Source organism: Triticum urartu, chromosome 7A, assembly GCF_056163025.1.
Source record: "Triticum urartu cultivar PI428250 chromosome 7A, HENAU_Tu73, whole genome shotgun sequence".
In the NCBI taxonomy this organism is placed as follows: Eukaryota; Viridiplantae; Streptophyta; class Magnoliopsida; order Poales; family Poaceae; genus Triticum; species Triticum urartu.
In genome coordinates, this window is record NC_141879.1 from 31,398,276 (window position 1) to 31,409,555 (window position 11,280).

An 11,280-nucleotide genomic window follows, 5' to 3' on the forward strand; every position below is an offset into this window, starting at 1 on the left:
ACATCCTCAAGCCGGCATTGGCCTAGCTTGTGTTGGCTAGCTGATATATACCGTTATACATACCCCTGTAAACACTGTGCCAAACAAGAGGAAGCAAAAGAAAAGGTTTGACACGGGCCTTTGCCGTAAAAAAAAAGTCTTCCTGTTCGGTTCTTACGTTTGCCAATTGACGTGAGTTTTCGTCCAAGATCCATACAATAAATCAGTTGAAGCATGAAGCGATCAAGCTGCTAGTCTGTTTGTTTGAGTTAGCTTTGCACGTAGACGTACGGGGTGCTCCTGGGTGGATTTGATCTAACCAACAATCCGTATATTTCCAATGAAGAGTGAATTCTATTGACTTAAGATAAAGCATTAAGATAATACAAACACAATGTAAACAAATTCGGCCTCTCCATAGCTAGGATCCACATATAGCTAATGTAAAAGCTGGGAGGAAGCGTGTGCCTTGGGGAAGGGACACGTGTGTGTATATATGTACATACAGGTTACAAGGTTTGGTAGGACTTTCCAAACTTGATCTCCACGTTAGCTCCATATACAAGGATATAGACCAAACAGGAGAAATCCTACCTTAGTACAAGTTCCAAAACAACACACGCACACATGTTACAATATTCAGTTTAACACCTCCTTCAATCATAACTTATCTAAGTTGAGATTGCATCTGAATACCTCTAGTTGTCGAACAGAAAGTGGTTTCGTGAACCCATCCGCGACTTGTTCACCGGTGGGTATAAATCTGATATTTAATAGCTTGTTAGCTACCCTTTCACGAACGAAATGATAGTCCACCTCAATATGCTTTTTCCTAGTATGAAACATTGAATTAGCAGATAAATATGTAGCACCAAGATTGTCAAACCATAGCAAAGCAACCTTTGGATGACTGATCCCAAGTTTTGTAATCAAACTTTGTACCCATATGACCTCATCCGTGGCATTAGCTAAGGATTTATATTCTGCCTCAGTACTTGATCTAGATACAGTTGCTTGCTTGCTTGCACTCCGGGAGACAAGATTACAACCAATAAAAACAGCAAAACCGCTGGTGGATCTTCTATCATCTGGACAACCCGTCCAATCTGCATCAGAAAAGGCACTAACAAGTGTAGATTCTGATTTAACAAGTTTGAGTCCTAGAGCCACAGTATACTTGACATATCTAAGTATGCGTTTAACAACCGTCCAATGAATTGTAGTAGGAGCATGCAAGAACTGGCAAACCTTATTGACTGAAAGAGAATATGTGGCCTAGTCAAGGTGACATACTGTAATACGCCAACAATGCTCCTGTACCAAGTGGCGTAGTATCAGGTTTACAGTCCACCATACCAACACGCTTCAACACATCTATATATTTTTCTTGGGAGAGAATGACACCTTGTGACCTATGTTTAACCTCTATACCAAAAAAATAATGAAGAGATCCAAAATCTTTCAGTGCAAAATCCTGACGTAGATCTTGGAGCAGTGCATCAATAGCCTGATCTGAGGAGCTAGTTACAATGATATCATCAACATAAATGAGCATAAAGATGATAATTCCATTCTTGCAATAAAAGAACAAGGAGCTATCCGCCTTCGAGGGAGTAAAGCTAAGACCATGTAATTTGGAGCATAGCCTAGACTACCATGCATGAGGAGCTTGTTTCAGCCCGTATAGAGCTTTATCCAGTTTACATTACACACATAACCTGGATGGACAGAGTTTTCATATCCAGGAGGCTGTCTCATATAGACCTCTTCTTCCAGAACATCATGAAGAAACACATTCTGCACATCTAGTTGTCTCATAGTACAGTTTCTTGCCACGACAATAGACAAAACAATGCGAATAGTGGCATCTTTGACAACAGGGCTAAAAGTATCTTCTTAATCAACGGCATACCTCTCCTTAAAACCCTTAGCTACCAGACGTGCTTTGTACGTAGCGATTAACAGTACCATATGATTTTCTTTTGACTTTGAAAAGCTGGGGGGAAGCGTGTGCCTTGGGGCAGGGACACGTGCGTGTATATATGTAAGTACAGGTTACAAGGTTTGGTAGGACTTTCCAAACTTGATCTCCACGTTAGCTCTATACAAGGATAGAGACCAAACAGGAGAAATCCTACCGTATTACAGCTACCAAAACACACACCAATACCAACGTATGCACTAAAAAAACATGTCAGCAAATAGCAAAGTCATATAATATTAGACTGAATCTATGCATAGGCGAGACAAAAAGAAATCAAAACGATCATGGCACCACACCAACTATCTCATGGCATCGCATGGGCGACGAGTTCTTCAACAACAACACCTTCAGGAAGGGAGCCACACTCAAGTGTCGTCGTCACCGGATCAAACCACCGAAGGCTAGAATCTAAATTTTTAGAAAATCCCCTGATATTTCTTATAATCAACCCGTGGTCCTGTTTTAAGTTAGATTTTCACTTTTTTTTTAAAAAGCATGATGCTTCGGATAATCAACCCGCAGTCTAGTTTTAAGTCAGATTTTTTGAAAACCCCTTGATGCTTTCTATAATCAACTCGCAGGTCAGTTTTAAGTTAAGTTTTTGCTTTTATAGGAAACCTCATGATATGTGGGTTAATCAACCCGCATAATACTTTTTAAAAATACTAGCAAAAGGGTCCATGCGATGAAACGGTAGAAAAAAGTCATAATCTCCAATGGCCATGATCACATTTTGTTGCATGACCGAGATTGACTATCACTCTCAATTTTGTGAAATCACAAACATTTTTTCAACTCGTGAATTTGAAATCGTGAACAATTTTCAAATTCATGCACACTTTTACAAATTTTCAAACATTTTCCAAAATTAAGAATACTTATTGAATTCATGAATAATTCTCTTTGCAAAAAATTTGTAAAATTGTGAAAATTTTTTTAACAATTTTCTTGAACTGGCAAACATCTCTAGAATGGATGATTTTTTTTTGGAAATTTGTGGAAAAATTTCTGAAATTCACAAACATTCTTTTGATTTAACGATCACATTTTTTATTTAACAATCATTTTTTGAAATACATGATCATTCTTTGAATCAGCGAACATTTTAAGAATGAATAAACTATTTTTAAGTCATGGCCAGTTTCTGAACTTTTAGGATATTTTTCCATTCATGAACAATTTTTGAATTGGCGAAGTTTTGTTGAATTTCATTTATACTTTTTATGAAATGGTTGTTTAAAAATCATGTTTTTTTTATTTTCCGACCATTTGTTTTCAAAATTTTGAACCTTTTTTGAATAAGCAAACATTTTTTTTATGAACAGTAAACAGACAAACAATAATCATCCGGAGCAACAAAACAGAAGAAGAAGAAAGGGACTGTTTTGGGATCAGAAACCATGTTCATTGCACCAGCAAATAGTAGCACCTTTGTCTAAAAAAAAAGCAAATAGTAGCACAGGAGTCAGCCACAGCAGCAACCACCTGTGTTGACGGGTGATAGCTGGTCGTACAAGGCCGGCTGCTGCTGAGGTCACCGAGGAGAGGAGCTCGTCCATGGTTGATACTTTAAACCGAGTCAGCTTATGTTCCTTTAAGCCGAGTCCAGGCAAGAAAACACCTGGCAACTACGAAGCACACAACTTATAGCACCCTGTAAGCCGAGTACTACAACAAAACAGATCTCGGCTTAAAGGCAGCACGCGGTATCTACTGCAAAAAGCACTCGGCTTATAGCTCCTTGTCAGCAAAGATATCGGTCACATGTCAACAATGGAGCAGTCTATAAGCCGTGCGTCAGATGAAAGCACTAGGCTTACATTTTTTTAGAATTTTTGCACCCCAGACCATTTATGCAAATTTGGTTTAAAATAAATTTTCATAGCATTTATTTTTACTATTTATTATTATTTATTTCTCACCCAGTTTTACTGACTAGTTTTCATGGGCCTTATTTCCGATGCCCTTAATTTACCAACACTTTAATATTTTGATGTCCTTGTACTCTTCCGGCCCCCTAGCGTACCCATATTAGGATCACATGCAAAAGGTACTACTGAAAATTCACCCTAAGGAGAGTGCTTGGCTCTTCACCAAGAGCCAAAATATGGGCACTCGGCAAAGCGAACTAAGCCGAGAGGCAAACTCGGCAATAGATGTTGCGCGGCAAACACATGCATTTATTGAGACTGTGTGTGAAACATACTCAGCAGATGCTTTATATGCCAAGAGCCAAACAATGAGCCCACGGCAAAAAGGTGCCATGTAGCAAGTCCGGCAGTGGTTTACAGCTCGGTGACGGTGGCAATGCTCCCTTGAAGTGGATCACACCCCGAGGCTGGCACGTGTCATTCGATGGCCTCCTTCGAGAGCATGAGAAGTTTTAAGGTTTACGGAGCAACAAGACCTGCACTTCCTTCACAAACCCATGCGTGCCCTGTTGCTTGGCCGCTCCCCTCCACTGTGTTTGGCGGAGTCCTAGTGATCTATCCCGTCGATACCAGCCCCTCTCGTCCCCTCTCTCCTCTCCAAAACCCTCTCCAGTGGACTCGAGCTCGGTCTCCTCGCCGCCTATAAATACGGCTAGTCCCGAGCACTTCTAGCCATCCAACCCTCCCCCTCCGGTCACAAATTGAGCAGCTAGCTAGCATGGCAAGGCCGGGAAGGCCTCATGCTGCCGATCCTCACTGGAGTTGGCCGCGGATCCCCCTCGGCCGTCCACTCGCTCCAGTGTCCCTCGACCCAGTCATCCTCCTTCGTTGAGTTCGGGAGGTCCTCCTGAGCACGACAATCATCCTAGTTCGTCGGGACTCTGCCGGAATCGCCAAGTCCGACGAGCTCCGCCACCCGCCATCTTCGGAGACAACCATCCCAACGCCCTCCGACCACCTCTGCCCTCGCATTGTGCTCTACCCATTCCCCTCCTCATTGGCAGTCGTCGTGGCCTCCTCGCCGGAGAACCACCGGCGGCAGAGCCGCCATCTCTGTCCCCCCCCTCTCTCTCAAACCTAACACGGGGTCCCACCCGTTAGTCTCTCTCTCCCTTGCCCGAAGGGGTACGAGTCGAGGCGTATTCAGAGAATATGCCTTCAACGTGGCCTCCTCTGGTATTTTTAATTTTTAGTTTAAACTCATATATTTGACCCTAACTTTGACCAGCACTATTTCCTGAACTATAAGTCCAAATGACTTGATTCTTTTTACAACAGTTTTGTTATGAGCTCATATTTTTGCATGCCAAATTTGAGAATTTTCTTTGCTGTGGATATTTTCTGGTGCAATAAAAGGCTTTATGTGACATTTTCTTTTTGCACTTTAATTATTTTTCAGAAGGTTCTAATTGCCTTGAAGAGGACCAGGAGTTCTTTGACCCTCCTCTAAATTAAGGCAAGCCACATCAATCATTTGCAAGATTGGCATTGCATTCATGTAATCTGAATGATTTAACCTGTGCTACTATTCTGTCCATGCTATGTCTTTATAGTAGAATACCTGGTATCTTGTTAGTTTGTGCAATAGTACTTACTTTATATGCTCATGCTTATGTTGATGCATTCATCTTTGTTATTTGATTACATGTGCATTTCATGGCATACTATGACTCGAGTTATTTTTATTCGACTTAAACATGATGATTATTCTACTTGAACATGTTGTTGATCGAGTCATGGTGCCACCGAATCAAGGTTGTCAGAATCGCGATTTTGAATCGGATCGGAGCTTCGATGGTAGGATCGCAAATCGTAGAATCTTCACTATCAGGATCGTAGAAACGTAGATTCTAAGAACTAAAATCGTAGAATCAGAGGGCTAATCTTGGATCGTAAAGTCGTAGAATCGTATAATAGAATCGCGATTCTGACAACCTTGCACCGAATCTAGCTTCCCGGTGCAACCACGTTTGCCTTTGGGGATGCCCTAATTCGATCTATTGTCATGCCTCTCGTTGGTGCCTCCAACTAGGGAAGGTTATGTGCTTGCGCTACCCTGGCCCGATAGGCAGGCATAATCTTGTGTGCCCATAGTTGTTTGGTACCATTGTCCCCGTTCCGCTTTTGTTTTGCCACGAAGGTGGCAGATGTCTAGAGTAGCATCCGGGGCCACCCATGACTTAGCCCAAAGGGGAGTTTGTTGGAGTGGCTGGGAGAGTGTCATGCAAAAGATTGGTTTTGTAGGAGCGTCGTTGGTCCACCCGAATGGCAACACGAGGCCATGGGTTCTGTGGTGCGGGTACAATGTACTATCCTCTGCATAGTGTATAGTTTATCGATAGCCGCGTCCTCGGTTATAGACACAGTTCGTAGTAGGTCACACCGTGGGTCAACAGAAATAATTAACCTACACACCAATGACACTGTAAAGACACATGTTATGGTTGATGACCACGTGATGGTCATCGAGGTAACACCGAAAGTGATCAAGTGAGGATCACAGTGGTAAGCTAGTGACTGCGGTTACATGGTAACCAAAATGGTAAGCTGGTCCGCGTGACCATGATGAGATATCACATACACTTCATCATTGTAATTCCATGTTCATGCATTCAACCTGAGTAAATGTCTTGTTATTGTTTGTCATATTTGCTTTGCTAGCTATGAGCTTGCGAGTACATTCAAAGTACTCACCTGTTTTGTCATGCCAGGAGAAGCCGTACCAGGAGTCGAAGTTGTTTCATTCACCGCAATCTAGGCAGTGTCCCAGCAGTGTCCCTGTGACATGGAGTTCTTCTACGTCGTCATGCTGCTGCCGTGTAGCTGTATCGCTGTTATCGAGGCCCATGATCTATCTACTAAATAACGTACATAAGTGCATCAGCACCGCGTGTGCTGCTTGGGCTCGCTTCCTTATGTATCATCGAACCTATGTTGATATCAATAAAGCGGTTGTTTTCCGTAACAAGTTGTTGTGTATTGCCAGCAGACGTGATCTCTGGGCTCGCAATGCAAGTTAAATCGTTTGCTCTGAGCTGAGCTGCCACAACAGTGTTGAGTAAAACAGAGGAAGAGTGAATTAGGTATCTGTGTCCACCTCTCTGAGTGACGATAGTAACTCTTTAACACAACCTATGTTTCATTACCCTCTATTCTTATCGGAGGATGAAAACTATACTACTGTAATACATTATCCTTTGAACCCATTAGATAAATATTTCCTTTTTAATGACTTTGATGATTGTTGTGATGAATATCATGATGCACCTATATATAGTTGAAACTTATGGAGATAAATATTCTATTTGGCTTATGATGAGAATACAACTCATAATGCCACACCCACCTTTGATAGTCCTATCTTCTTTAGGAATTCTTCCAGCTAGGTGCCTTCTTAGGCAGCTTTTGTTTCCTATTGGAGAATGGGACTTAGATTCACGGGAAACCATTTTTTGGTCACATAGCATAGATCCATGTCTCATGCCATCCAATCCCACCTCTATCACCACACTAACTAGGTAGGAGAGTAGACTGTCATAGACGGATGCCAGTTCCCACCTCGTTTTTGGGGTGAGGTCGGGAGCCTGAACACTTAGGAAAAATCTCAGTTCAGTCTATCTCCAAATGCTTATGGACCCCGACAACGAAGCACGCTTAATCATCATTATTACCATCGAAATTATGGTATTATTTAACTTAGAAGAAATATGAACACCAAGAAATGAAAGTAAAGATTTAGAGGATGCTATACCTTTTGGTATACCAAGGTTGTGCTCTGCTGCTACCTCATCACCTTAGCAAGGAAGTCCACATTTGTGAGCTAGGAGTTGTCGACGGTCGAGTCAACCCTGGCAAAGGTGACATCATCAATGACCTAGTAAGGATGGTTGGCTTGGCTATGGCGATGGCTCCACGTTCTATTGAGGGGAAAGTGTGGAGGAGTAGGGGTGATCCGTAGTATAGGTGGATAGGTAGGTTGAGGTTGCCAATATATCACATCATCTACACACCTGTTACCCGATCGCCACCAATATCATCTTCTCTTGGAAAGCGTTTCTTTTTGGCTGCTTTGCACTGCAGCTTTCCAGCATCCTACCTTGCATCCCTCAAGTGTCAACCATATGCAAACACTAAATTTTTAATAGCAATGGAACCCAACACTTGCCTTGCCCTAATAACGATTCAGAGTGCAAATCACAATGCTAGCTTAAGAAAAATAATGGGGACAGTACGCAGGAAACATAAATTTCAACTGCATTTCCAATCATCCTTGCATTCATTTATAAATGTCTTTTTATTCCACACAATCACACTCTATTTTCTCTCCATGGCAATTCTTTATCCATCCATATTACCAGTTATTCTGCAGACTCTTTTTTATTGAACATAAAACCAACCAACTAGCTAGAGAGCTAAGAGCTCAATCAATAGAGCTTTTGCTTTGCCAACATTGCATAGAGCTGACTTCCAATCAGGTCAAAGCTGTAACTTATAGGGATGGTGATCTGATCTTTGTAGCTAACCCCTCATCTTCAGATCAATCACAACCACACATATGTCATCTCGGCTATGCATGCGGAAGGCAAGATTCGTGAGCTCGAACGCAGCGCGTATACACCGAACCTCTTCCTCGTGGCCAACCACTATGCCAGCATTGGAGCTCTTATCTTCTAAGCATTTCCAGGCAGCGCTGCAGGCCACCTGGTTTGACATCACATCCCACAGTCCATCACTTGCAAGGATCATGAAATCATCATCCTCCGACCTCGCAGTTATGGTAATCTCGGGCTCACATATCACTTCAGGCTTGAGGAGCGTGTGCCCTATGAGTATAGTTCATTGTTTAATGAGATTTAGTACCTTAAGCATCAATACAAATATATACTAAAGAAAAATCGACTTGCTGTAGAAATGAATAAGCTTTCCAAAAAAGTAAAATTGGAATTTATGTAATTTTCTTTTGGGGATTAATCAAGAAATCAACTCTCTTATATCCATAAAGACCAAGTAAGTACCCACTCATGAAATATTTTATCAGAAAACAACAATGTTCATATAAAGGGAACCTAAACTATCAATTTGACATCAATGGTAATGCATCAATACATTATAAAATATCCTTGCTAAAGGTAAGACTATTAATGGGTTCAAATTCACGGTTTACCAAATATGTTTGTTAAAGGCGAGACTGTTAACTGATAGCTCAATGCAGTATTTGATTAGTTAATAGGATGCAACTACAATAAATACACCAATTCACCACATATTATCACGAGTGGCCTCATCTGTATCCGCTGGTGCTATGGAAGCATTCTTTAGAAATTACGAAAGAATTGTGCCCATTGGTACATCCTGGTACCCTATGACGCGTATGTATTTAACATAATCAGGCATTCTATAATTTTATTTTTATCAATGAAGGTACTATGCTTCAATTGTTTCTTTAAAAAGTAGAATAAACCCCGCCTTCTACACCCCTTCCTTGTTAGTAAATTGCAAGGCAATGTTTTATTGGCTTTTTCCATTAGAAGGTCACACATGGACGCAAAAAAGAATTGTTTCTTTTTAATTATATTTGTCTGGTTGTTTTTTTTGTCTTTATGTAAGAAGGCTATTTTTTCCTTGTACAGTCATTTCCTGTTACACTGATGTTTCGGGAGGGATGCGAATGTGAAATACATGTGACCAAATATGATGAGCAGTGGCCTGACCTATGGGGAGAATGAAGACGGGCCCGAGCCCGAAGTTGGAGGGGATCGCGCATACCACCTATCCACGGGAGCAGCACAGGCACGGTGACCAGTGAGGAGTATCGTGGTCGCCTCCACTTCCTGCTGGAGCTCCTCCCCATGGTTGTGAATTGATGAGGAATAAAGATAAGTGGACATTGGCTGGGCACGTCTATTTCATCTACGATCGTTCCCACGTAGACAACTCAAGAGCGAACGTTTTTTTTTTCTGAAGTGGCAACTAAGCGTGCATCAATATTGGCGCAGTCGATCTAATGGCCCTAGAGTCGTTCTCTGGGAGGAGCCAGAAATCTGACGTTCCCTGCATATCATGTCTGAAAGAAAAATTGTCCTCCCTCTTCGACATATAGGCAATGCTAATGAGAACAAAAAAACGTGGTGCTTAAAAACAAAACGGCACGCCAGTAGCTTTGGTCGAATTAATGGCGAAAGGCAACATATAGGCTAATGACAATCAACAGAGACACTGACCAGTAGCAAACGAATTCAGGAAGGTGGCTTGTTTGCTAGTAAGTAGTAAGACAGCACGCATGCCAGCTGGGTGCATGGATCGGAAGGGCAATCGAGTGAGAATGTACCTAACGCGCGCGTCTTGGCAAGGATCCCCTGCACGCGAAGCACCCCGCCGTAGTTGAACACCACGCCGCCCGCCGCCGTGACACGCGCCATCTCCTCCGCTCGGTCCAGCTGCATCCACACATCAAACTAACATTTGTCTGGTCGACCAAAGGAGAGCAATACTCCTACATACACATGACGCATAAAATCTCACCCTGTGGTCCTCGGAGAGCGGGACGGCGCGGCCGGCGCGGCAGAGCACGGCGCGGGAGTCGCCGCAGTTGGCCACGATAATGCGGCCGCGGACCAAGAGCGCCACCACGGCCGTGGACCCACCGATGGTGCCGCGGGGCACCCCCGACGCCCCCAGCTCGTCAGCCCGCACGAAGCTCCGCGTCAGTGCGGCCTTCCAGGCGCGATGTTCCGCCTCTTCGTCCTGCTGGTCCTCCTTTCGGTAGGCTGCGGCTGCGCGGGCCAGCTCGTCCGCCAGGATTGCGTGCATATGGTCCCTGCACAGCGCTGACACCTGCACCACAACGCTTGAATGTGTAGAGTCCAGGTGGAGATGGCACGAGTAAGATAGAGGATCTGCGGTTAGGTTACCTCGGGGCCACCGTGGCCGTCAAAGACGGCGAAGAAGTGCATGCGCGAGCCGTCAGCCCAAGTAAAGAAGGACGGGCGCAGCGACACCTTCTCCTCCATGATCGTCCGGTAGCTCCCCAACATCCCAGCCGCCCCGTACGCCCCGCGCCACCGGGCGGCAAGTACCACGCCGGGACCCTCCCTTTCTTCGGTGACCTGGGCGGAACGGCGGCAGCGGCGGCGTACGCGGCGTTGCTGGGAACCCAAGGCACGGTCGGCTCCCCCCTCGCCGGCCGCGGGAAAGTTGTTGGCGCTGTTGCTGGCCATCACTACGGACTGGTCACGCGGAAGAGGAGCAGGTTGAGCAGGGCGCGCGGGGGTGCCGAAGCAGCAGAGCATCCCCCTAACAAGCAACCTGCCTAGAGATAGAAAGGGAAGAAACTGAAGGAGGAAGACCGAAACGGACAATCGAAAGAGCGCAGAAGAGGAGGAGGAG

At 44.0% G+C, this 11,280-nt stretch overlaps 1 protein-coding gene across 1 annotated transcript; it reads right to left on the bottom strand.

Annotated features, from left to right (window-relative positions):
* Positions 1 to 8,136: 8,136 nt before the first annotated feature.
* LOC125518184 (putative protein phosphatase 2C 37) lies at positions 8,137 to 11,224 on the bottom strand. The gene is made up of 4 exons (XM_087535115.1): positions 10,806 to 11,224; positions 10,417 to 10,728; positions 10,223 to 10,331; positions 8,137 to 8,717 (listed from the first exon to the last, which is right to left on the bottom strand). The coding sequence occupies exons 1-4, from the start codon at positions 11,181 to 11,183 to the stop codon at positions 8,413 to 8,415; spliced, it is 1,104 nt and encodes a 367-aa protein (XP_087391241.1). The 5' UTR covers positions 11,184 to 11,224; the 3' UTR covers positions 8,137 to 8,412.
* Positions 11,225 to 11,280: the final 56 nt, after the last annotated feature.

Bases quoted from the DNA above. Each gene is read 5' to 3' on its own strand.
- LOC125518184 (XM_087535115.1), bottom strand. From the start codon at position 11,183: ATGCTCTGCTGCTTCGGCACCCCCGCGCGCCCTGCTCAACCTGCTCCT. The intron at 10,729-10,805 runs GTAACCTAACCG...GTTGTGGTGCAG, and splicing joins ACGGCCACGGTGGCCCCGAG to GTGTCAGCGCTGTGCAGGGA. The intron at 8,718-10,222 runs GTACATTCTCAC...CTATACTCATAG, and splicing joins TGCCAAGACGCGCGCGTTAG to GGCACACGCTCCTCAAGCCT.